Source organism: Mustela lutreola, chromosome 10, assembly GCF_030435805.1.
Source record: "Mustela lutreola isolate mMusLut2 chromosome 10, mMusLut2.pri, whole genome shotgun sequence".
Lineage (NCBI taxonomy): Eukaryota > Metazoa > Chordata > Mammalia > Carnivora > Mustelidae > Mustela > Mustela lutreola.
Window position 1 is genome coordinate 862,741 of NC_081299.1, and position 27,175 is coordinate 889,915.

General features: G+C 57.5%; 1 protein-coding gene across 1 annotated transcript in view; it reads right to left on the minus strand.

Moving 5' to 3' along the window:
• CFAP74 (cilia and flagella associated protein 74) overlaps positions 1-25,246 on the minus strand; it is a 61,517-nt gene extending 36,271 nt beyond the window's left edge. Inside the window, exons 1-11 of the mRNA XM_059138302.1 lie at positions 24,428-25,246; positions 15,043-15,127; positions 9,943-10,024; positions 9,668-9,814; positions 7,964-8,062; positions 6,226-6,330; positions 3,580-3,753; positions 2,868-2,978; positions 2,342-2,444; positions 1,482-1,639; positions 126-330 (exon numbers count right to left, since the gene is read on the minus strand). Of these exons, the coding sequence (XP_058994285.1) occupies positions 126-330; positions 1,482-1,639; positions 2,342-2,444; positions 2,868-2,978; positions 3,580-3,753; positions 6,226-6,330; positions 7,964-8,062; positions 9,668-9,814; positions 9,943-10,024; positions 15,043-15,127; positions 24,428-25,246 (2,088 nt within the window). The remainder of the gene's footprint in view (positions 1-125; positions 331-1,481; positions 1,640-2,341; positions 2,445-2,867; positions 2,979-3,579; positions 3,754-6,225; positions 6,331-7,963; positions 8,063-9,667; positions 9,815-9,942; positions 10,025-15,042; positions 15,128-24,427) is intronic.
• Between the last annotated feature and the right edge of the window lie 1,929 nt (positions 25,247-27,175).

The window sequence follows — 27,175 nt, forward strand, 5'->3', positions numbered from 1 at the left end:
GGCAGTTTCTTCGGTTGGATCTTAGTTGGAGGGGATGGTACAATGACGCCAGGTCCCGGGCCCTTGGGTCATCCGTCTGCGCCCCTGGAGGTGCACACGTTTGACTGGAAGGGCTCCCGGCTCACCAGCAGGTGACAGGAAGGGACTGCTGTGTCCTGCCCCTCACAGATGTTCGTGATGTAACTCCACGTCCGCTCCCGCAGAGCCGGCCGGTCCCGGGCTGTGGCAGGGCACGACTGTTTCTTCCTCCTGCTCTTGACCTTGGCCTCTTCCTTCAGAATCCGACCTACGATCTCTTGCTTTCTGAGTCTCTGCTCTTCCTCGAAGGTGCTGTGGGAAAACACTGTGTGGGCCAGAGTGGGCGAGATGCACGGTTCGATCGGCTTCAGGGTGGGGGGGTGTGGGGGCAGGCGGCCCTGGCTCAGCACTGACCCTCAGAAGACACTTCCGCAGGGACCCAGGTCCAGCCCCTGGGCACAGGGTTGCAAGGAACTGGTCCTGGCTCGAGCCCCTGGCTCCTGAGGGAGCAGATGAGGCCAGGAGGGCTGCCAGGCTGGAGATCCAGGACTTGAAGTTCTGGCCCAGCCTGGCCTAGGCCCAGGCCCCACAATAAACCTGACCCCACAAGTGTGGCCCCTGGCTCCTGGCTTCGAGGCCGGCGGCTGGGGCACGCCCACTGAGGCACAAAGCAAGGCCACACTCACTCATCCCGGCTCCTCCCCGCTGGCCTCCCTGTGCTAGGCCTGTGCCAGATGGCGGGGGTCAGAGGGCCTCGGTGGAGCTGTCCAGAGGAGCCTGCAGTGGGGTGGGGTGACGGCAAAGCTCCTGTGGTGACACTCAGGGCACAGTGACTCCCAGACTGGAGAGGCTGTTCCCAGGGAGATGACCAGGAGGCCAGCCCTGGGTAGACCCTAACAGTGGCCGTGATGGGTCGGGGGCTGGGGGCTGCTAGTGGGGAAAGGGACACGCCCCGCAGGAGGTGGGCAGGGGCAGAACACTGATATTGGGATCTCGGGAAGCCCACTCCTGCGGGGGACTTGGGGGCGGGAAGCAGGGTGGGGGCAGCCTGGGGGGCGAGGTACGGGGACCCCAAAGGGCTGAGGGGGGGGTCTCAGGTTAGTGAGAAGGCTTAGTACCAGGTGCCCTTTTGGAGGAAATCAGAAAGGGGAGCCCAGGCTGCCCAGAGCCCCCGAGAGGAGGGTCGTGGACCACCCAGAGACAGGGAGAGCGAGCCACTCTGGGGTCTCAGGGCAGGTCTTGAGGAACCGGGAAACCAGGCCAGGAGCCTGAGGAGGGCTGCGCTGGGGAGACAGGGCCGGAAGGCTCTGGGGCCCGGGGGAGGCCCCACGTGCTGGGGTCTGGGGAGCAGGGTGTGGCGGGAGGGCTGGAGCCCCCATGCGAGGGGGAAGACCGGGGAGGGAAGCAGCCTGCCTGACTGGGCTGGCCCAGGGGCTCCTCCCCGGAGCGCACCTCGCACTCACCGGTTCTGGGCTTCCAGCTCCTGGCACCTGCGCTGATGGAAAAGCTGTCTGAAGGCGTCCCCACCTTGGGCCAGAATCATCTCCTTCTCAGTCTGGGCCTTCTGCTCAGCCAGCTCCGCCTTCGCCTGGCTCCACGCTTGAAATTTCCGGAGCGTTTCCTTGGGAATCGAGAGCATTGGCACACACATGTGCACTCTCACCCCGGAACTTTCTGTCTCACGGGTGAAGTTAAACTAGCTCTGAGATTTCCGAAGGGACCCGCAGTCTGAGGGCGCGGCCGCTGCCTTCTGCTGGCCTCTGCCCACTGGCTGTTTCTTGGCCTCCCTGGGTTTCCCACCAAGAGGCCTGCTCTCTCTTGCCTCTAAGCCTTGGCAAATGCTGTTCCCCTTCTTCCTCTCTCCATGTTCCAGGCCCAGCTGCCATACCTGAGGCCCCGGGGGTGTCGCTTCCTTCAGGAAGATCCCGGACCCCTGCCCACGGCCTCAGGAAGCCCTGGTCCTCCTGGAGCCTTGTCGACTTGTCATCACTCGTTCCACAGACCAGGTCCCCTGAGGACAGGTCTGGGGGCTTTCTTCCCGCCCAGCTAGGACCTGGCTAGGGCCAGCACAGACCGGGGGACAACAGATCCTTGGGGGAGCGACTGAGTGGGGAGTGTGAGGACATGGGACTCCCGTCCGGAGGAGCGGGGACTCAGGAAGACGCGGCAGGCCGGGCCAAGCGGTGTGCAGGTGTGGAGCCCTGCCTGGAAGGACACACGCCTGCCTGGACAGGCTCCTGGAGGGTTGCGCGGGGCTCTGCGGGTGTTGGGAGGCTCTGGGGCTGTCCCTCTGGGGATGAACGGCTGTGAGCCGGGCGCCTACCCTGTTGGCTGTGACGCTGTTCTTCAGGGCCAGGACTGCGTCCATGCGCCTCCTCATGTGTGCCCGGGCCTCCTGCTCCTCCTGCTCCTCCTGCTCCCGGCATCTGGGGGAAGGCGCATTTTTCACCAGAAGGACCAAAATCTCATTGATGAGCAAGAACAGGACTAGGAGGAGCCTGGGGGTTGGGCATGTCCACCAGGGAAATAATGGACTGTGGCGACATGGAAGGCACAGTGCCGTGTGGGGCATCTGTCTGTCCGTCCGTCTGTCCGTCTGTCCATCCGTCTGTCACGAGGACACACGGAAACACGTCTCCCCGGACTGGAGGCTGCTGCCACCTCATGGGAGGTCCTCTTCTGAGAACAAGCAGGTGATCAGCTCAAAACTAAAAACACAGTTTTATTATTTTTTAACAGTAAAGTGATGATTTAATAATAAAATTGGGGAATTTTAAAACAAAAACAAAGGATCCATTCTTCTGTTTCTCCTCAGGGGTATCAACGGGAAGAGAGTCTGAAGATGCTACCTCCTCAGGGAAGCCTTCAGGAATTTCACTGCCGCCTTGCGATTCCTCTGGGCGTCTTCCACCAGCTTCTGGTGCCTGAGCCCGTGCTCCTTCTGGAGGTACGTGGACTTCCTGCGGGGGCACAGGGCCGTGGGAACAGACACGCGTGAGCCTCGGCTCTGCAGGGGCCACGCTCGCCTGGGGAACAGGTGTCCCGAAGGACCAGGCCGGCAGCACCCGTGTGCTCGTGCTAAGGGCGAGGGGCGAGATGGGGCAGGGCGGGCACCACGGGCAGGACCAGGACCCAGCTGGAGGGGAGGGGTGGCTGAGGACCCCGCGAGGGACAGGGGGCTTGGTTCCCAGAGCAATCTGGCAGTGGACTGGCTGGGACGGGGAGGGGAAGAGTCGCGAGGACCTCGGGAAAGGAGCTGGGGCTGTGCCCAGGGAGTGGGGTGCTCCCTTCACAGTGGGGCGGGGCCATGGCGCACGTGCCGACGTGCCCTGCCCCGCTCAGGAGTGGCCCAACAGGAGGCCCCTGCACCCTGGGAACTGCAGGGTCTGAGCCCTTGGGAGCAGCCAGAGGAGGAAAGGGAAGGAAAAGTGGGTGTCAGGTCCAGCCGGGGGAGGGGCGGCGCGGAGGACGACTCCGGCCGGGCCACGGGCGGGGGCAGGGCTCTGCGGGGACAAGCCCGTCTCTGCGGAGCCCCCGCGCCCGCAGGCCCTCACCACCCACCTCACCCTCAGCAGCCGGTTCCGCTCCGCCTTCTCCGAGGCGGCCTCCTCCCTGCGGAGCTGCTTGGCCGCCTGCTCCCGGAGGTGCTTCCTGCCGGCTGCCTCCTCCTCCAGGGCAGACTTCTGGGCACCCTCGAGCTGTCTCTCCTGGATGGCGACGTGCCACATGCTGCTCCTTCAAACAAGAGACATTTCTGTTTGTGTCGGCGAAGGTGTGGGAGACCTGGGTCCGCACCCTCCGTGGAGTGTCCACTCCAGGGGTCTGGGAGGGCCTGGACAGCCAGTTTTGACCAACACCGGTGAAAGGTCAGCACGTCCTCCTGGGAGCCTTCTGGGCCTGCAGCTGCTGGAGAGCGAGGCTCCCCCTTCACCTCAGCACCTGCGGCCCCTGCCCTGCTTGAACCTGGATCTCCACCTGGATGGCCCATGGGCACCACCCGCACCGGCCCCCTCCTGGCCTGAGGACAGGGTGGCACCCTGAAATAGGCCAGGGGCACAGGTGAGAGACGCTGCCCTTGAAGGGGGCTCCCTGTGGCACTGGGACATGGAGGGGAGGGGGCTGGGGTTCTGGGGGTTTCTGGGCTCTGGGCATGGACGGGTGGCAAGAATGTTTGGCTGATTGATTATGGGGTCCCTAGGCTTGAAATAGATGGGGGTTTCACTAAGGTCCCACCTTCTCCAAATAACCAGCATGGTCAGTCAGAGAGAGGTAGCCGTGACAGGAAGGTCAGAGGGCCAGACGCATGCAGGAGGTTTTGGGGAAGCACACAGACTCGGCTCCTCGGGGCCGAGCGCCCAGTCCACCCGCAGCAGAGGGCTGGCCAGGCCCCACTCTGCACACGCCCTTCACGACCCAGACAGTCCTGCCCCGAGCTGGGCACGGCGGTCTGTGCTCTGGGGAGCAGCTGCTTTCTCTGGACACAGAGCTTCCTTCTTCATCTGTGTCCCTGTCACTGTTGCGATTCCCTGAGAAGCACAGTCGCTCAGCTCACCGTGCGCCACCGTGACGGCCGCGCGATGGCATCATTTCAGAGGCGGAAGTGCCCAGGTGAGGAGAAGGCTCAGTTCCCCACGCGCTGGGCGCCTGTGGGCTCGGCAGCTGGTTCTGCCGACGTCTGGACGCCAACTTGAGACTCAACACGAGGTGGCCGGTTCCCAAGGGGACGGCCTGTGACCCTGCGTCCCATATGCACACCCTAGGCCCTGCCCCCACCACGCCTCTGTGGATCCAAATGTTGCAGCAGGGACAGCATGTCACTTCTGAGACGACCCCGGGGCTTTGGGCTTGCTACTTCCCCTCCCCCTCCGCATCGCTCACCTGGGGGCTCAGTGTCCTGTTCCGAGAAGCCCTAGGGGGAGGCCTCTGTTGGGGAGAGCTAAGTGGGCCTGGAAGCTGACCCCACGCAGCCGGGCGAGCTTTCAGATGCTGCTGCCTTGGCTGCCATCCTTAGGGGAGACCTTGAGTCAGAACCACTCGGCCACACTGCTCCTGGCAGTCAGAACCACTCAGCCACACTGTTCCTGGCTTCCCAACCCTCTAGGAAGGCTGAGAGAATGCTTGTCGTGCTCAACTGTGGACGCACTGGGTCCCCGCTATGCACAGGAGCGCAGATGGATCTGGGAATCTGACAAGGCAGGACCACAGCTTTTTTGTGGCTCTGGTGAAGACGACTGCCCAGCTGGGTGCTGGTTGGTGAGCCCTGGCCTTGGGCTCAACTGTCAAGCAAGGACCACGTAACGCCTTCATCCTCTCTGGCTTGCTCACAGAAGGATCCACCATCCAGGCCACCTTTCTCTCCTTCCCTCCTCTCTCTAGATTATGGGAAGGGGGCTGTGCTTCATCCCATAGGAGCTGGGGATCGGCGGGACTGCGCTGAGCTTCCAGGAGGGAGGGGTTCCAGACTGGTCCCCGGCCCTGAGACTTGCTGGGGGCCCGCAATGGTTCTTCCAGCAGAGGTGTGGCCTGTGGCCGACGCCCTGTCCTGGTCCTCTCTGTGCCTTCCTGTGTGCTTCCCAGAGGCCACCTGGCCAGCACTCGGAGGGGGCCCCTATGCAGGCGGAGCAGGGCACAAGGGACAAGAGAGCTCTGACCCCTCCTAGATCCCTTTCTTGCTTCAAGGAGCTAGAGGCGAAGCTGATCTTTGCGATCTGGTCTGCAAACACTGAGGACAACGCAACACTCTCTTCTGGCGGAGCCTTCACAAAGGTTGTGAAATACTTTAAAAAATGTTTTTTAACAGAAAGAAAGAGAGTGTGAGTGGGGGGGTGGGGGGAGAAGTGTGAGTGGGGGGAGAAGGCGGACCCCCGCTGAGTGCAGAGCCTGGGGCTCCCTCTCAGCCCTGAGATCACCACCTGAGCCCACGGCGCTGGAGCGGCCAGACGCTTAGCTAACTGAGCTGCCCCGGGCACCCCTGAAACACTTGTGTAAAACGGTGCTGGCAGCTCTGTTAGCACAGGGCAGGAAAGGGGGAAGGAAAAGCAGATTTCACAGGTCTCCTAATGTAAACAAACATGGAGAAAGTGGGAAGCATTTCAAAAAACGGGAAGTCTTGTCTTTCAATGACTAAACAAGCTCCTTCCAGGTTCAGGGCAGTCAGAGGTCAAGCTCGAGGCTCCCACGTGCACCCCCAACCCACGCCACACTCACTCGTGCTTCCGCAGCAGCTCCCTGATCTGTGCCTGCAGGACTCGCTCAGTGTCCAGCTCCCTGCAGAGGCGTCCGGACACCGCCTGGAGGCGGCCCAGGGCTGCACTGCTGAGACACAGGGCAGGGGGGCAAGGGAGCGGGGTGGGGGCGGTGGCCTGGCCCCGAGACCCCCTGCAGCCACACCCACCAGGGTCGCCTTTTCATCTTCCTGAGAGAAACCTGTCTAAATCCACCAGCGGGGACCGGGTGCGACATCCTGTGCCCACTGCTGGCTGCTTGGCCAGTCACAGAACTTGCCAGACAACCTGACCGGGTCGTGCCACGGCCCCCTCTCCCCCAGCGCCGGGCCGGCTCCCCGGGCTCCAGCCTGTCCAAACTGCAGGCCACTCAGGTCCGGGAAGGGCCCGGTGCCCCTGCCCCAGGACTGTGCTGGGTGGCCAAAAAGCCAGTGCGAGACTCTCGCCTCTAAGCCCACTCTGCGTCCCCTCACGTCATTCCCCGCTTGCATGCTGGAGCTGGGGCCGGTCCGGCGCACCACCCAGTCGTCCTAACCCCTGGTGTGTTCTGACATAATGACAGGGACACTGTGATAAACCGGGTAGCCAGTGGGGCTGCCTTTCGGGAAGAGCCTAGGATGACGCTGACTACAGGACCTGGCTGTGTGGATACCACAATCAGGACCCTAGACGCGGACGGCTGGGGAGGGGTTGTGAGATGCTGATCGGTCCAGGCATCGTTTCTGGACACCTGGCCTGCTGTGTCCACAGAATCAGGAGGCTTTAAAAATCCTACAGAAGAGCCTGTCTCTCCCTGCGGGGGCTGGGCTGCAGGCTTCCCAAAGCTGCTGCTCCAAGCACTGGCGGGCTCCTGGCCCTGTCTGTCCTGTGGCCCCTGGAACCCCAGCACCTAGTGGCCAGGAGCCCCATCAGCCCTCCTGGGGCCAGTGGGGCCTGGCGCTGGCCCCTGTGGTGAGCGCTCTTCCCTCTCCCGGCAGCAAGTGGAGCAGCTGCCCTCAGGCTCCAGCTCAGAGCGCCGGGACCAAAGTCCCATGGCATCCCTTCTTAGCAGGGTGACCCTGGGCAGGTCACTAGTGTCCCCAAGTCTCTCTGAGGCCTGCTATGAAATTACAGGGCTGAAGCGCGTGGACACCATCTGGCTCCCAGGGGCACTGGGTGCACCTGCAGACGCCAGCCCCGTGTGTGTGCGGAGCTCCAAGCCAGTGTGTCTGTGCGGCAGCCACGGACCCCCTTGCCTGCCCTGCCCCCTAGTTTCGGTAGAGGCACCACCGGGCTGGGTGTTCAAGGCAAAGCCATCCTGACGTTTCTTCCCTGAAGCCTGCTGGTACCCCTGCACTGTCACCACCGAGTGGCCCCTCTGTTGGGCGCTCCTGGGGCTTCGCACATCCCCACCCCCCAGAATGTTCTTTCCTGGTCCAAGCAGGCAAGTTGTTTTTGTCACTCAGGTCCTAGCCTGGAGGTAACTTCTCAGGAGGGCTCCCTGGCCGCCTGTCTCAAAGTAGTCACCCTTCCTGACCTCACGGCCACCAGCTTTCTTGTCCTCGTGATCACTAGTTTCTTTGTTTCCATTTTGGGTTGTGTCTGTTTCCCACAGCGGAGGGCAGCTAGTCTGCTTCCTCGAGCACCTGCAGGCCGCAGGTGTTAGCACAGATCCTGGCTGGCGTGGGACTAGGTTGAGCCCCGACTGCCTGCCCCCCTCAGCGCCCCAGCAGGCGACCTACGTGTTTTTGGCCTCTCTTTCCACAGCCATCTCAGCCGCCACGCTCGCCTGCTGTTGGGTGATGAGCTCCATCCTCCGACGGCAAGCACGCAGCTCTCCTCTGGAAGCAAGCCAGAATCGGGATGAATGGCTGTCCGGAGTGCGCTCTCTCCGCAAGCTCTCCCCTGGTGCCTCTGACTGTCCCCCATCTTCAGAAAACGACAGTGGGGTTCAGGGCGGAGTGGGGCCTTTCCCTCCAGCTCCCCCTGCTGAGGCTGGGGACACGGTCATCTGTCCCCCATGCCCAGGCCAACGGGCCAGGGGACAGCGAGGTCACATCATCTTTCCAGGGATTTCTCTCCCACAATCCGGTTGCATGATCGTGGTGCTGGACGTCTGGTTTCTGAAAACCACCTGGGTGACGTCAGCCCAAATGAGAATGAGAATTCTCAAATGAGAAAGGAATGAGCTCGGGCATGTCAAGGGCATAGGGGAGAGCCCTGGGGGCTGTGCACAGGGCCCACAGCGGTAGCCCCTCCTCGGTGATCCAGAACTCACAGACCCATCAGGACCACCAGCCAATGTGTGGGCCGGGACTAAACCCAACTCAAAATTCTAGTTCCTGGGATTAGCACAACCAAAGCAGCTCCAAACCACGTCCGAGGACGTGCAGGAGCTGCACAGGACGGGCGCGCGGTGTGGCGAGGACTCCGTCTCCTTAGGGGAAGCAAGCAAGCGGAGGTTCTGCACAGGATATTTCTGTGTTTTTAGTATTTGGGAGTAAAGTATTGCGATTCCCGCAGTTTGCTGGCCAATAGCTGAGCAAAAAGAAATCACATGAACGGAGGAAGACGGGACCGGAGAAGGCGATCCGCGGTGCACGAGCGACAGCTACACCCATGCCCCAAAGTTTCCAACCTTTCCGCGGGTTCGAACTTTTCTGCACAGACACCCCGGGAGCACGCGGAAGCGGGAGGGGCCTGCGGAGCGGCGGGGGTCTGCTGGGGCGGCGCCGTCCACCGGAGGGCAAGCCCCACGCAGGCAGGCACCGGCCCGGCCGAGGCCCGGCGGGAACAGAGAGGGCAGCCTCTGCAGCTGGCCGCCACCGCCCAGGAGGCAGGAGGAAGTCTTCCATCAAGGACGGCCAGGGTCCAGCCGCGGGGCCTCGTGGGGTCCGCGGGGTCAGAGGGCTGCGCCGACGCCTCTTGGAACGAGGGTTGCTCCGCCCCCACTGCTCGCCCTGCCCCCATCGCTCGCCCCGCCCCACCGCTCGCCCCGCCCCCCACCGCTCGCCACGCCCCCCAACCCCAGCTCTCCCCACCTCCCTCGGTGGCTCCACCCACAACTCCCCGAGCCCGGGGCCACCCTGCCCCACCCACCACTTTCTCCCCATGGCCCCGCCCATCACCACGCCCCCGTTGCTCCCTCCCCCCAGCTCCGCCCTCCCCACTTGGTTTTCTTTTCTTTTTTTTGTTTTCTTTTCTTTTTAAATTTATTTGAGAGAGAGAGAGAGAGAATAAGGGGGCGGGGCGGGCGGAGGGTCAGAGGGAGAGGAAGAGGCGGCCTCCCGCTGAGCACCCAGCACCCAGCACCCAGCACCCAGCACCCAGCACCCAGCGGGTGGCCGGCCGGGGAGCCGGGGCGGGCGGGTCCCTGGGCCAGTGGGGGACGATCCTAGGACCCCGACGTCCCGCCCTCCCCTGAGCAGCCGCCGGGCGTCCCTCACCTGGTTCTCTGGACGCAAAGCTCCTTCTCCCGGCGCAGCTCCTCCAGGCGGCTCAGGGGCCTCCAGCTCCTCCAGGCCCGCGCTCCCTCTGGGGCGGCCGCCCTCGTCTCCCGGGCGCCGGCGCCGGCCTCGGGCCCCTGCTCGGGGCTGAACCCGGAAAGGCGCCGACTGGCCCCGCAGCGCAGCCCCACCTTCCCGCCGCGGCCGCCCGCGAGGCTGCGGGGACGCTGCCCCCCAGCCCCAGCCCCAGCCCCGGCCCCGGCCCCGGCTCTTACCCGCGCCGCGCGCCAGCTCCCTTCCCCGCTTCCGGAGGAGGGAATTCAACGGCGAACTCCGGGGCCTCTCGTTTGTCTCGTTCTAGAAACCGAGGCCCGAGAAAAGACAAAGAGCAGAGAAAGTCATGCAGGTCCGAAGCCCTGGGTCGACGCAGACCCGGCGGGCCCAGAAGCGGCTGGTGTCTCAGAGCAATGGCTCTGGGAGTGCGGCCCAGGGAGCCCCGGTGCGAGTGCCACAGGCCGCTGCAGAGTGTCTGCAAAATCAGAAACCATTTTCCTAACAACGCTAAGGCATCGTTTGCGCCTTCATTCTCATTGCGTAAGTGTGCAGCGGAGTCTTCTGGAAGGTCCCGGGATACATAGTATCACACGGGCTAACACAGATGCGCGTGTGAGAATCCGTCTTCTGACAGACCGATGGTTTCTGTTACATGTAACAGGTTCAGTTTTGCTAATTTAAGTGAATAAATACAAAAAATTTTCAGCTTTAATATTTAATACAGTAAATATTAAAAGATATAATCAACATGAAAGCTCTTCAGGTCTTCAAGAATTTTTAAAAATGTAAAGGGATTCTCTGACAGAAAAGTTTAAGAAATATTGTCACCTCACCTAATTTCATCTCACCTCATCTTACCTCACTATACCTCACCTAATCTCATCTTAACTCACCTCACCTCATCTTCCCTCACCATACCTTACCTCACCACACCTTACCTCACTTCACCAAACCTCACCTTCTCTCTCAACTCACCTCACCTCACCTCATCTCACCATACCTTACCTGATATCACTATACCTCACCTAATACCACTTCACGTCACCTCACATCAACACACTTTACCTCACCTCACCACAATACACAACTCACCTCATCTCACCGTACCCATACTTCACAACAACTCACTTCATCCTACCACATCTCAGTATACCTCACTTAACCTCACAACACCATACCTCACCTAAATTCCTCACCTCACTGTACCACACCTCGCCTCATCTCACTACACCTCACCTCAACTCACTTACCTTACCTCACCATACCTCAGTAATTTCAACTCAAGTCACCTCATATCACCCACCTCTACATACTTCATCTCATCTCACCTCACCTCATCTTATGTCACCATTCTTCACCTCACCTTATCCAATCTCACCTCAACACACCTCACCTCAACACACCTCACCTCACATTGCTGTACCGCACCTCCTCTTTTCCTTACCTCACCTAATCTCACCTCAACTCACCTCAGTTCATTTAACCACACCTCACCTCAATCACCATGATTTACTTCACCTCACTATATCACTACTTTATCTCACCACCTCACCTCATCATACCTCACCTTACCACAACGTACCTGACTAAACCTCACCACACCACAAACCATACCACACCATTCCTATCCTCACCTCAATTACCATACCACATCACTCCACACCTCACCTGACCTCATCTGACCTCACCAAACCTCACCTCACCACACCTCACCTTACCTCACCTCACCTTACCTCACCATACCTCATATCACTTCACTTCACCCAGCACACCTTGTCCTACCTCACTGCATCACAACTCACCTTACCAGAACACATATTACCTCACCATACCTCACCTTACCATACCTCATCTCACACAACACCACACCTCACCTCATACCCACACCACACCTCACCTCACCAAACCTCACATCACTGCCCCTCACCTCACCTCACCATACCTCACCTCACCTCAGCTCAGCTCACTTCCACTCACCTCACATCAACTCTCCTCAACTCACCTCATCTCACTCCACCTGATATCATCCCATCTCACCTCACCATGTCTCAGTTCACCTTGCCTCACCATGCCTTGCCTTACCACACCTCACCTCATCTCACCTCTTATCACTTACTACACCACATCTTGCTTCTACCCACCACACTTCACTTACCTTGCCTCACCACATCTCACCAAACCTGACAATACCACAAACCACACCACATCATACCATACCTCACCTCACCTCAACTCACCATACCACAGCACTCCACACCTCATCTTACCTCACCTCACCACACCACACCTCACCTGACAATACCTCACCACAACTCAACTCCCCTCATTTCACCTCAACTCACTACACCTCACAACACCACAAACCACACCACACCATACCTCACCTCAACACACCCTGCCTCACCACACCTCACCTCACCAAGCATCACCTCATGTTACCACACCTCACTTCACATCCCCATATCTCACCTCATCTTACCACACTTCACCTCACCTAATCTCTCTTCAGTTTACTTCAGCTAATCTCACCGCACCTTACCTCATCTCACCACACCACAACTCACCTCATCTCACCAGACCTCACCTCACCATACTTCACATACCTCTCATCAGCTCACTTCACCCTACCACATCTCACCATAACTAACCTCACCATACCTCACCTAATCTTATCTCATCTTACCTCTGCTCACCACACCTCATATCACCATATCTCACCATGCCTCAGTTCACATTACCACAATTCAACTCATCTCCCACACTTCACCTCACCCAACTTCACCTCACCTCACCATACCTCACCTAATCTCACCTCAACACACCTTACCTCATATCACCACACCACACACCTCACCTCACCACATCGCAACTCACTTCATCTCACTATACCTCACCTACCTCATCTCACCTCACCTCAACTCACCTCATCTTACCTCACCACATTTCACCTTGCCTCACCTCACCTCACCATACTTTACTTCACCTCACCACATCCTACAACCCTGCAAAGCATGCCACACAACACCATGCCTCACCTCACCTCATCTCACTATATCACACCACCTCACTTCACCCACCTGACCACACCTTACCTCACCAGAAACTACACATGACAGCATCCTCACCTCATTTCCTATCACCATACCACACGACTCCACACCTCACCTCATCTCACCTCACCACACCTCACTTCATCTTACCTCACCACACCACACCTCATCTAATCTCACCATACCTCATCTTAACTCACCTCACTTCACCACACCTCACCTCACCTAACTTCATTTCACCTCACCACACCTCACCTAATCTTACCTCAACTTACCTCACCTTTTCACACAACTCACTTTATCTCACCTCACCATACCTCACATCAGTTCACTTCACCCTAGTGCATCTTACCATACCTCATCGCACCACACCTTACCTCACCTCACCATACCTCACCTAATTTCACCTCACCTCATCTCATCTCATCTCACCTCACATCTCATCTCACCCTATAACATCTCATCTCACACCACACCACACCTCAACTCACCAAACCTCACATCACCATACCTCACTTCACCTCACCATACCTCACCTCATCTCACCTCACTTCTACTCACCTCACATCGACTTTCCTCAACTCATCTCATCTCATCTCACCTCACCATGCTTCACTTCACTTGGCCTCATCATGCCTCACCTTACCACACCACACCTCACCTCACCTCAACTCACCATACCACACCATTCCACACCTCATCTTACCTCACCTTACCACACCACACCTCACCTCACGTGACATCATCTCACTGTATTTCACCCCATCTTACCTCACCTCACATCACATTATACCTCACCATACCGGGCCTCATCTCACTACAGCTCATCACACCTCGACTCCCCTCATTTCACCTCAACTCACTACACCTCATCTCACAACACCACAAACCACACCACAGCCTGCCTCACCACACCTCATCTCACCAAGTGTCACCTCACATCACCACCTTACTTCACATCACCACACCACAACTCACCTCACCTTAGTCACCTCAATTCATCTTACCACACCTCACCCTCAGCTCACCATACCTCACCACACACCTCCCCTCTCCTCAGTACACCACACCACACCCCACACTCACATCTGACCTCACCTCACCATACTCTACTTCATCTTACTACACCTCACCTCACCAAACCTCACTTTACCACACCTCACCATACCTCACCTCACCATACCTCACAATACTATGAAACCACACCACATTATACCTCACTTTACCACATCTCATCTCACCTCAACTCACCACACCTCAACCTCACCTCACCTCACATCACCATATTGCACTCCACATTTCACCTCACCTGACCAAATCTCACCTCACCTCACCTCATGTCACCATACTGCACTCCACACTTCATCTCACCTCACCAAACCTCACATCACCACACCTCACTTCACCTCACCAAACATCACTAGCCCTCACAACACCACAAACCATCTCTCACCTCATGTCACCACAGGTCACCTCACCTCAACCCCCCTCACCTCACCATACCACATCTCACCTCAGTTCGTATCACCATACCATGCCACACTGCACCTCATTATCTCACTTCGCCTCTCTAACCTCACCACACCTCACATTAGCCCGGCTTCTTCATCACTCCTTACTTTACCACACCTCACAATGCCATAACTCACCTCACTTTATCTCATTCTAGCTCACCACACCTCACCTCACCTCACCTCACCACATCACACCTCAACACATCTCATTGATCATCTCACCTCACCTCACCTCACCTCGCCTCACCTCACAATATGTCACATAAGGTCACCTCACATCAGCATGCCTCATTACATCTCTCTTCAGTACTGAGAAAGGAGCGGGGGGGGGGGGGGGGGGTTGATGGGGGACGGAGGAAATTAGTCCGGGTTGGACTGTCCTGCCTGAGGCCTAGCGCTAACCCAAATCAAAGCAAGTCTTAGAAAAATGTGAGATTATCAGTGATTTTTAAAACTCTAACAGCTTTCAGGGAAAGAAAACAAAAATAGGTCATATTCAAAGGACTGGGATAAAAACGGCATCTGGTTCTCAACAGAGATGTGAGAGCGGGAAAACCATGTTTGCTCCTTTCAAGATTCTCAGCCATAGTGTATCTTTCTTTCAACTCTAGACAGGAACATGTAAGCTCCCTCTTTGAGGAAAAACACATAAGCTGAAGAGCTGCGCTCTGTCCGAAGACGCGGAATTGAGGGAGACGAAGCCCATCACGCGTCTCCGCTGTTGCTGAAGCAGCTGCCGCCGGGGGGATCTTCCCACCTTCCGCCGGCGCGAGGCCGTCCCGAAGCGGCGTCGGCGGGGCCGGGCGGGCGTCTTCTTCCATCTCGGGAAGCAGAAATTTTAGCTACAAACAAATTATCACAGTTACAGAGGAATAAGGCCATAGTTTTAAAAAGCCATAAATACTGGGTTTCACAAGAATTAACAATTTCTCGGGACGCCTGGGTGGCTCAGTTGGTGGACGACCGCCTTCGGCTCAGGTCATGATCCCGGAGTCCCGGGATCGAGTCCCGCCTCGGGCTCCCGGCTCCACGGGGAGTCTGCTTCTCCCTCTGAGCGTCTCCTCGCTCATGCTCGCTCTCACTGTCTCTCTCTCAAATGAATAAATAAAATCTTAAAAAAAAAAAAAAAGAATTAACAAATTCTCCTCTGGAAAGACATTAAGAAAATGCCTGAGCCGGAGCCTCGGGAGCAGCACTGGCGGCGCCGAGCTCAGGCTCTGCAAAGGGCCCCGAGCCCGGAGCTGCCGTCCCGCCTCCGGCCGGGCACAGAAGGCTCAGGACAGACGCCGCCGCCGGGGAAGGTGCGGGAAGGGCCGCGAGGCCGGGCCGCGGTAGTCGCGGGGCGAGCGGGAAGGAAAACCACCGCGACACGGCGCCGCACACGATGCCCCAAACCCCGAGTCCCAACCGCGGCGACACGGGCGTCCCACGGGGCCCAGAACCGCTCCTCCAGGCGCGCCCGGACCGCCGGAGACGCGGCCCCACGCAAGTCCCGCGCGCGCGTCCGCCCGGCCCGGCCCGACCCCGCGGCCCGCACTGCGCCCAGGCCCGGGGACGACGCGGGGCCCCGCGCGCGGCTGCATCCGGGACACACGGCGGCGGGCGGAGGGGCCGGACACCAAGGAGAACGAGACCCAAGTGCGGGCTCCACTGCGGGCGCCGCCGGGGAGAGGCTCGGGCTTGAGGCCGGGGATGCGGCGGGGCGGGAGCAGCGCGGCGGCCCGGCCGCCCCAGGTCCTGCCGCAGAGGCGCTTCCCCGGGGACGCGGTGATCCCAACTCGCCCAAGCGCAGGTGCCGCACGCGGGCGCAGCGCGGCTCCAGAGCGAGGCTTTATTTTTAGGATTTTGTTTGTTTGTTTGAGGGAGAGCGAGCGAGCACAAGCGGGGGCAGCAGAGGGCGAGGGCGAGGCAGACGCGCCTCCAGCGGAGCCCGATGCGGGGCTCGATCCCGGGACCCAGGGGCCATGATCTGAGCCGAAGACGGAGGCTTTAACCCACTGAGCCCCCCAGGCGCCCCTCAAAAGCACTGCTTAGGAAATTTCAGAATATTCATTACACTTCATCATTTTGGGAACGCTCCGAGCTCGTCTGTGGAGAACGCTGATATTAAATATTGATCTTATGTAGGAGATGCTAAAATTATAGACGAATTTGTTTCTCACTGCTTAATTTAGCCATTGCTTCAGAATAATTAACTGAAAAGTATTTTCAAAGCCTAATAATGTTTCCTGGACAAATCATGAATAAGTCAGTGCTAGTAATCCATTTTTTGATACGCCACAAAGAATCATGCATTTCCCTTCTGAGAGGCAGAATTTTAAGGCATCTTGTAAAACGCCAAATGTTCCTCCCGTTGATAAAATCTGTTGACCTACTGGTCGGGGATCCGCAGAGCTCTTGGAAGATCTGCACAAAGTGGAGGCATCTGTTCTGCTTCACAGTCATGACCTCCATGTGCTGGCGACAATGGTGTGACTGACCCCCCCGGGGGGGAACGAGTCTCTGAGCAGAGGCAGAACACCACAGTTTCACGGAAAACGACTACATCATAGCACTTTTTATCCACTTTTTCTTCAAGATGTTGTTTGTAAGTGATGCATACACCTGACGTGCGGCTTGAATTCACAGTCCAGACATCAAGAGTCACAGGGCACCCCGGGGGTGCAGTTGGTCGAGCCTCCGATTCCTGACTTTGGTTCAGGTCATGATGGCAGGGTGGTGAGGTCAAGCGCACGTCTGGCTCTGCGCTGGGCATGGACTCAGCTTGAGATTCTCTCTCTCTCTCTTCCCCAAGCCCTCTCTCCCTCTCTCTCAAAAAGGAAGAAAGAAAGAAGGAGAGTCCCCGCTCCACGGACTGAGCCAGCCAGGTGCCCGCCAACCACACACACTCGGAATGTCCAGTGAAAAAGGGCACTTCTAGGGCGTGGCCTTTGGCCCCTCTTAAATTCTCACAAAAACCACAGCAGAAAGATTCAGTTTTCCCAACACACGAGTCCATAAGGACCAGGCCAACGGGAGGAGACATCATTTGAACCAAACAGAAGCTGGGAGGCGTGAGGATGTTATCGGCCCGGCTGGCAGGGGCGGACTGACCTTCCAGGGGAAAACTTGAAACACGATGCCCCTTGGGCACAGCACCCGCTGGTGAAAGGCCCCAGAACAGGGCGCCGATGAATTGGGGGTGGGGTAAAATCCGAAACAGCGATTTGCTCAGACGTGCTGAACAAGCAGCTCGAAGTGCCTTCCCTGCTTCTGGCTGCACGGCCGCCCAGGTCCCAGCCGTTGCTCGGAAAACAAGCAGAAACGGTGGGTGAAACTGTACTGTAACTGCCTTAAGAAGCTCGAAGAGTTGACTAGAAAATAAGAACCCTTCAGGTCAAAATCTAAGTGAAGGCAAGCGTATACATACAGGTTAAATGGCCACGGTTAAATAAAAAGTCTCTTCTTAAATTGGATGAAAAGAACAGTAACAGCGACCCAAAAATCCAACTTCACACTACCGAAGAGACATCTAGAACACAAGGCTGCGGGGGTCCCGGGCTTTATAATTCAGAGAGACGCGCTGGCCAGGAACTGTGAAGAGGAGGCCGGCGGAGTTATCTAGAAACACGCAGAATTCTGGAGGCGAAAAGCAGCAATAGCCACGCAGGACATCTGCACCCGATGTTCGGCTCCCAGAAGCCCACGCGCACCCACTAACCGGTCGCAAAGCAAGCGGAGCACAGGTGGACGGAACAAGGAAAAGGTCAAGATACAACTCTGGTGGGCCACGGTGACACACTCTCTAACAAAACCAGGAGAGACAAGTCGCCAACGACGTGCACTTGGACAACGTCATTAGCAAACTGAGCCGACAGACACCCGGAACCCGGCAACCGTAGGATTCCAGGGTCCCCTACAGCAAACACAGAACCTTTACGAAAGCCGTGTCTTGGGCCCAAAACAGGTGTCAGTCAATTTCAAAGGCCTGGAAGGGTACATAGCTTTGTATGGAGTAGGGAACACAGTCAATCATGTCGTGATGACTTTGTATGGTGACAGATGGGGACAGGACGCTTTCACAAGGATAGCTTTCACAAGGCAGGTGCATCTCAAATCACTGTGGTGCCCCCTGAAATGAACACAATATTGCACGCCAGTTACTCCTCAATAAAGACGATCCTAAAAACTTGTTCTCTGGCCCGAATTCATCGGCCCAAATCAGTAAGCAATAGAAAACTACTTGGAAACACACTTTTTTTTTTTTTTAAGATTTATTTATTTTAGAAAGAGAGGGAAGGAGAGAGAGAGTGAGGGTGTGGGCAGGAAGGGGCAGGGGGAGACAAAGAGAGAGCCCCAAGCAGACTCCCCACTGAGCGTGGAGCCCAGCACGGGGCTTGATCCCGTGACCCTGAGATCAAGCTTGGAGCCGAGATCAATGGTTGGAGGCTTATGAGTGAGCCGCCCAGGTGCCCCCAAGAAACATACTTCTAAATGACCCAGGGTCCAGGGAAAAACTGTCATGGAGACGGTGCAGTGAGTTACAGGACAGGAGCGCCCGGGGACCGGCCATGCAGCTGGAGCCCCGCCAACCTGCGGCCCCACAGCATCTGTCGCGGAAAGGGGAACGGACTCCACGTCCAGTCAAGGAAGTGAGCCAAGACCTGCCAGAGAAACCCAAAGAAAGTGCAAGAAAGAAGATGACAAAGATTAGAAATCCGCACGACGAAAACAGATGAGAGAGAGAGGGCCCTGGAAACGGGAAGTTTGGGTTTTTTAAAGATCTGCAAAACTGAAAAATAATCTCATAAAACAATACAAAGTAAAGTCAGTCAACAACTTTATGCCAATGAATGTGAAAATTTAGACAATGGACAAGTTATTAGAAAAATAGTAGTAATCAAAATGGTTTGAAGAAAAGAAAAATGTTGAATCCCATGAGCGTAAAAGAAACTCAATAGACAGACGGACCCTTGAAGGGGGCTCGGGGCGCAGAGGCCGCCCTGCCAAGTTCTGGGAAACCCGCGAGGCGTGCACACTGCTTCTGGGAAGTAGGGGCAGAAGGCCCACTCCCTGACTTACTTCCCGGAGCTCCTGTCACCTTTGTCACCAAAGCCAGACAATGAAAGGGGAAGTGGGGAGCATCCCCTGCCTGAATCCCACAGCAGCGCATGGATGCAACTTTGGTACCCCAGGGCCTGACTGCACGTTAGAATCAGGTCAACTCACCGCGGGGGACAGACCGAAGGAAGGGACTCACATGATCGACTCGATTGATGTGGGGAAGCACTGATCACATTCAACATCGCACTTCACCATCTCCTACTGCACACTGATGTCTTCAGTGTGGGAAAGGCTGTTTGCAGGAAACTCCATGAGTTCTACGCACAAAAAGCCGCAGGACTGAGAGCAAAACAAGCACGTTTGCTTCCACTCAGCGCCGCTGGGGCTCCCAGCCAGAACCCGCTGGAAGGAACACAAGGAGCTCGAAGTGGAAATGTTCTCAGATCCCAGGACTGTGTGCGGAGCGATCCGCCGGGCACGCAGACATCCGGCATTAAGTCACTGAGACGATTTAGTGACGTCGCTCGACCTAAGTCCAGTCATAAAAACCAAATATATTCCTGCTCTTCCGAACGGAGGGGAAACGAGATTTGGAAGAGATGCCGTGTGTTTCGAATTATACCAAGAAATACGAGGTACCTAAAACCGGACACAACGAAAGACGTGCAGATCCTGTCCGGAGAAGACGCTGGAGGCTGACATTAAAGGAGGCCTCCAGCATCAGAAACGGATCAAACGACCCAGAAACTTCAGCAAATGGATGTCAAGGCAGAAAAGAGGGACAGGGCGGCCGCTTTAAACCAAAAGGGCCTTCAGAGACAAGTCGGCCACTTGCGGTGCGGGGGTCCTGTCTGTCCCTGGATTCCAGGAAGCAGCTGAGAAGACACGTTTTCCAGACGATGTGAATGAAGGCAGACTGGTGTTTGATTTATCAAGAAATTCAGGTTAATTTTGTTGGGACTGATAACGATGTCGTAGTTACTTCTCTGGGAGAACGGTAGTTACGGGTGGAAACACCCCTCCTGGGCTGCTCTCGCCTCCCCCTGCCAGGACCTGCCGGTGAGGGGCTGCAGGGGTGCGGCCAGCAGCGTGGAGCGGGAGGCACCAAGGGGACCGGGCCTGCGAGTCTGGGTCGCCCCTTCTCTATCTTCCTGAGATCACACTTTTCCACAGTAAAAGTGCAAAGAAAAGAACAAAGTCGGCATAAATGAATGAGTGTTCAGGAACTGCCAGGCTCTGCAGATTCACCACCGCCCCACACCCAGCCGGAGCGCGCGGCCACCAGCGGGCAAGGGCGCCCGCCTCGGTCACGAGCCCAACGGCCGGGCCTTCCCGCCGGGACTCGGCTCCCTGCGGATGAACGTCGCAGGCCGGACAGTGGATGCTGGGGGCACACGGCGCTGCAAACGTCAGCCACAAGAGGAAAAGCTGGCGCAGGGTCATGTACATTTAAATTAAAAGCTTGTGTTTGGAGAACGCCCAAAGGAGCGTTGAAAAAAAGTTACAAACCAGAAGACAAATTCGACACAAAGCCCAAAAGCTCTGCTGTCAGGAGCATGTAAGGGCGATGCCCGGGTCGGCAGAGGAACCGCCGGCGGCCAAGGGGCAGCATGTCAGCAGGGCCCTTCGCCCTAAAGCACGCCCTGGCCGGCCAGCGGGGCAGCCGCACCCCTGCGTGTCAGCGGCCCGAGTCCTGCCTGCCTCCCGCCGTGGTTCGCGCGGTTCCCCGTAGCTCGCCACAGGCTCCCGCTTCGGATAAGCTGTTTGTCGGCGACACACACATGTTGCCTAACCTCATTTATAGTTCTCAGTCGGTGAAGCATCTGCCTTCGGCTCGGGTCATGATCCCGGGGTCCTGGGATGAAACCCCATGTTGGGCTCCCTGCTCCGCGGGGAGTCAGCCCCTCCCCTGAAATAAATAAAATCTTTTTTTAGAAAAGTAAAGTGAAAAAGTATGTACCCTTGTATCACTTTCCCATTGTTGCTGTAACAAGTTACTGCAAACCCAGTGACTTAACAGACCAGTCACGCTGGGATTCGGGTGGTCAGGGTCGGCAGTGAGTCTCGCTGCGTTAAAATCCAGGTGTGGCAAGGCCACGTGCCTTTCTGGAGGTCCCCCACACTCCTCGGCTCAAGGCCCCATTCAACCATCTTCAAAGCCAGCAGCGTGAGCTACCGTCCCCCCGGGGCTCTGTGGCTCCCTCCCCTCTCCCAGCTCCCTGTCCCACTCCTGAGGACACCTGGATAATCTGGGATCTTGTCCCCAGCTCAGACGCTGCTGAACAAGCTGAATTCCCCTGCCACATCGTCTAACATATTCCCAGGTTACAAGGATGAGGTCATGGCCGCCTTTGGGGGCCCAGTTTTGCTTCCATTCTCTGACTCCGGGCTCTGCTCCTGGGTGTGCGTCCTACAGATGCTGCGCTAGTGTCCTGGGGCTGCCACCACCAGCGCAACACCAGGTGTCTCCGGGCGATGGAAATGTGTTCTCTCACACTTGCAGAGGACAGGGACCTGCCATCGTGGTGATGGCAGCGCCGTGGTCCCCCTGAAGTGCTGGGAGAGCATGTGTTCCAGGCCTCTCCAAGGTTCTGACAGCACCCTGGGTCCTCCTCTGGGTGCTCTGGGGTGACAGCGCCCTGGCTTGGCGTGGGCTAACTCCAGCCTCCACATGACGGTCTCCAGGGGCCCAGATCTACGTCCAAATACCTCCTTTTTATAAAGACACCTGTTGTAGGACCTCATCACAACAAATGACATCCCCAATGACCCTATTTCCAAAGGAGGCCACATTCTGAGATCCTGGGGATTAGGGCTTCAACCCATGATGTTTTCTCCTTGAAGAAACACAGTTCAACTCATCACACGCTCTGGCTTCGGGACACAGCAGGACCCCCTAGAGCAGCAAGGCTGGGAGCAGCAGAGAGTCCGGAATCCCGCAGCAGGATGGCCGCAGGTGCACGGGTCCTCCTCTGGGTGCTCTGGGGTGACGCGAATGCTCCACGTCGGGCACCGTGCTGCAGGGCCCCTTTGAACACGATCGCCAGGGAAGAAGGTTCAAAAGGTGCCCCGGATTTGGCAGGAGAGGCAGGATCTGCGGTTGCCCAGACGGGGGTGCTGAGGGGGTGCCGGCTTGGGGGAGTCGTGGCCCCGAGTTGGATGTCAGGCGGGAGCAGGAGGAGGCTGCCCCGTGGAGGACATCAGAGCCCAGGCAGGGCGGGGGGGGGGGGGCGTTGTCACTGGGAGCCACCCAGCTCCAGCCTTGGAAGGATGACACGGCCATATAGCTTCTACCATCTCCCGACACCACATGTGTCAGTCACACAGGGAACGGCAGACGTCGGCAGACAGCACGTTAATCCGGCGATCAAGGTGAAAGTCGGCAGTGATGTGACATGGCCCACCTCACAGGCCAGAATGGGCAGAAAGTCCTTTGACTCTCCTGCCAAGGACGCATGATGCGAACCTCATCTGGGGAAACATCGGACAAGCCCACATCGGAGAGCTTCTGCGGACCCGCCTGCAGCCGCCAGAGGCGGCGTCCTGAACGCCCGGCAAACGCCAGGGAGGCTGAGGGTCGGACGCTGCAGACTCACAAGGACTGCGGAGCACAGCGTGTGATCCCAGAGGGGCTCCTTTCGCTTTCGTGGCTTTCTGGGATCAACTGTCAAAAGGTGCTTAACAGTGGTGGTGACACGTCTGTGAGTGTCCTGACTTTGATGGCCCTTCTGAGGTCATGTGGGAGAACGGCCTGCACAGTGTGGCTCGGTCAGAAAGCATCCCATAAGTGACTTCTCAAATGCCTCAGGAAAAGACGATTTGGGGACTAAACTTTCATGTAAACTTGGAGTTGTTGAAAAATTAAAGAAGAATATACATAGTATCATTCCATTCATATGATACTGCAAAGTCAGTGAGACGCAATCATGGTGCTTAGGAACGCATGCACAGGGGGTGCACCTGAAGAAAAGCCAGGAAATGAGAATCACAAAAGCCCGTCGGGGTCTTGGGGGTCAGTGAGGACTGCCTGTGGGAAGGGAAGGGAGGACTGACTTACCGTGTGGACATGGTTTTATTTCTTCACCTGGGTAGTTGCTACTGACGTTCACTTTATGTACGTATGTGTATGTGTGTGTGTGTCTATATGTATGTATATGTGTGCTTGTGTGTTTGTGTATATGTGTATGTGCATGTATACATGCATGTGTGCTGATGTGTATTTATGTGTATGCATATATGTGGCCATATGTGTGCGCGTACATGCATGTATATATGTGTATGTATGTGTATGTATGCGTATGTGCATGTACCTGTATATATGTGTGCACATGCATGTATATGTGTATGTGTGTATGCATGCATGTGTGTATGTGTATATGTGTGTGTGTGTGTGTGTGTGTATTTAATTTTTTCCTGATGTTCACTTTAAAACCAGTCTGCGCCGGGTGCGCGGGCGCGCGCGTCCCCCTGCCCAGAGCACCTGTGAGGGAACTCCGGGCACCTGGAGGCCCAGCCGGGCGGTGCGGGCTCCGTACCTGGCGCAGCGCGGCTCAGCGCGGCCGTGCAGGGAAGGGTTCCAGGAAAGGACTGGCAGCTGGTGGGAAGCACAGCAGGGGCCCCTCCACTGCCCAAACGGGGTCCCTTTGAAAAACCCAATAGGGGCCCCTGGGGGGACTCAGCCGGTTAAGCGTCTATTCGGGTCGCTCATGATCCCAGAGTCACCGGATCGAGCCCCGCATGGGGCGCCCTGCCCAGCGGGGAGTCTGCGTCTCCCTCCGCCCCTCCCCCCGCTCGTTCTCTCTCGCTTTCTAATGAATAAATAAATAAATAATATCTTTTAAAAAGTAAACTTAAATAAGAAAGAAAAGCCCAGCGGGAGGACTCGGGGCTCCCTTTCTCCGCTGGACTCCCCAGCCGGGGTCCCCCGACTCTGGTCAGGGCTGCCACGGCGGCGCCGCGACCCCAGGGAGGCCCGCAAAGCCGGGGGTCGGGGGGGACCAGCCCCAGGGCCGGGGACTCCGCGAAAACTACCGGGGGCGAGACCCGCCGCAGCAGGTGCCTGCCCGGCCGAACCCGGGCTCCGGGGCGAACGGACCCACCTCTCCGTGGCCGGCCGGGGGTCGCAGAGGCTCCTCCGGGGGCGCTCCCAGACCTGGGCCGCGGCGTCGAGGGCGGCGGGCGGCTCCATGGCAACGAGCGACTCCAGGGCGACGGGCGGCTCCACGGGCCGGGGTGGGGCTTCGCCCGCCGCGCGCACCCCTGCTCGGGCGATGGTGCGGTCCGGGGCGCCCCCGCGCAGGCGCAGTGCGGCCGGGGCGGCCCGCGGAGAGTCCCGGAGCGGATCCCGCGGCTCGGTGGACGCGGGAGCGCGCGGGGCCGTAGCCGGGGGTTTGGCCCAAGCAGCCCCGGGGGCAGGTTGGTCCCCCAGCGACTGTCGTGCTCGCGCCGACGGGGCCTTCCCGCGGGCGTCGTGGGCGGGGACTGCGGGCTCCACGTGCGGGCTGCGCCGAGCCGCGCGTCGCCCTCCCCAGCCCGGCCCGGGGTCCCCTGCCCCGCTCTGTCGTGAGGCGACCGGCCCGGCCGGAGCGCGTGTCTGAGCGCAGACGTGGGGGTGCGACCAGGGCCTCTCGGGCCAGGCCCGGCGGGGACCCGGGAGTGAGGGCGGCGCAGCCCTGCCCTCGCCGCGCGCCGCTGCCGCCGACCTCGAGGTGCCTCCCGGGGCCGCCGCGAGTCCGGGAAGTGCCTGGTTCCGCGCGGGAAACCGCCCACCGGGGTGGCCGCCGAGCCCCGCGCACAGCCCCGCGCACACGCCACGTTAGCCGTGGCCCCGCGCGCGTCCGCGGCCATCGCCGGCTCGCGGGGCGCGGGTCTCTGCGCTCCGAAGCCTGGGCCCGAGGAGCAGAACCGCGGCGCCCCATCGGCCCACGGTCGCTTCCCTGACAGAACTCACACTCCTGCCGCCCCACGCCCTCCACCGGGCTGCTTCCCCCCGGGTTGCCCGCTGGCCTCTCGTATCCGCAGCCCTCCGTGCCCTGTCCACGGCAGAAGCGGAGGCCGGCCGAGGGCTGCAGAGAGCCCCGGCCCAGCCGCTGCGGAGGCGGGAGGACTGTCGTGTCTCCCCATGGAGTGATCTTCAAAACCTACTGTGAAGGGACAAAAGTGGTGCAACGGGGTGTGTCTTCCTAAGAAGGGGCAGAGGCGCTCAGAACATCCAGGTGCAGGTACTTCCTGAGGGTCACGGAGAAACAGCTACCAGCCGGGGTCAGGAAGGTGAGCTCCACGCGGAAATGACATTTCTCTGAAGGTGCTTGTCCCTTTGGCTGTGGAACTGTGTGGCTGCAAGGCCAGAAACAAGTCAGTTCCTAAAATGGAAACAAAATGAAACAAATGAACCTAACTGTATGTCAGGTATTAACCTGACAGAAAAGAATTCAAATGACTTTAAAACCCAACAATTTGATCGTACTTAACTAGTAAGGGCCAAAAGAGCTCCAAGGAACGCTCGGGTTGTTTGCAGTGGCCCCGGCCTTAGTAACGATAGGGTCATCGCCGTCCGGAGGAGCGCGCAGGGAGATCCAGGAAATAGCTGGTGTGGGAATGTTAGGAGCCAACATTTTAACTTTGGGAGAAGAGATAGGAATGTAAAATAAGTTAAAACTGTAATCTTGGGTGCCAATGGGAAATATTAGTATGAATTAATAGAACTTTAAAAATGTATTTCTGGGGCACTGGGTGGCTCATTCGGTTAAGCCTCAGACTCTTGCTTTCAGCTCAGGTCATGATCTCAGGGTTGTGCGACTAAACTCCAGTCCAGCTCTGCGCTGCACATGAAGCCAGCTTAGAATTCTCTGTCTCCCTCTGCCCTTCTGCCCCTGCTTGCACACTCCCTAAAAATAAATAAATATGTAAATAATAAAAAAATTACTTCTGGGGCGCCTGGGTGGCTCAGTGGATTAAGCGTCTGCCTTGGGCTCAGGTCATGATCTCAGGGTCCTGGGATCGAGCCCCACATCAGGCTCTCAGCTCAGCGGGAGCCTGCTTCCCCCTCTCTCTCTGTCTGCCTCTCTGCCTACTTGTGATCTCTGTCTCTGTCCAATAAATAAGTAAAATCATAAGAAAAAATTACTTCTTAGTTCTGTCCACTGAAAAGGTCTAGAACCATCTGGTATGGTAGCCACTGGACATATGTGGCTATTTCAATGTAAAATTAATTAAAATTAAACACTTGAACAGACACGTGTACACCGGTACAAATTTAAACTTCCATTCCTTGGAGCACCTGACTGGCTCAGGCTGTGCAACTCTTGATCTTGGGGTCGTGAGTCCAAGCCCCATGTTGGGCGTGCAGCCTACTTTTAATTAAAAACAATTTTAAAAAATAAATAAAATCCCATTCCTTGGTTGCAGTAGCCACATTTCACGTGTTCAGTGGCGCAGTGTGGCTAGCAGCTGCCCTATTAGAGAGCAAAGATATAAAAAGTGCCTGGTTGGGTTGCACAGTCTAGAAATAATCACTAGCTCAGTAGCAGTGAGCACTCAGCACCCAGCTGGTTGTCCTCGGCCCTATTCCTGGTAGAAGAAACCACCGCTTCTTAGAAAAATGACTGGTATCAGATCTAAGGCAGAAAACACACAACATGATCTCGGAGCATCTTATCAAAAGAAAGCAAGGGAATTACTAACGAGTCCAGCATTGGGTCAGAGGACTTGCTAGTCAATGTGGAGATGCTCCCATTGGCCAAAGTAAGGACAATTTGAGTATTAAAAAAAACGTAAATACAGTGGACTGAAGCACAGCAAATATGTTAACATCCATGAGTTCATTTAAAAAATAAAATCCTGGGGCG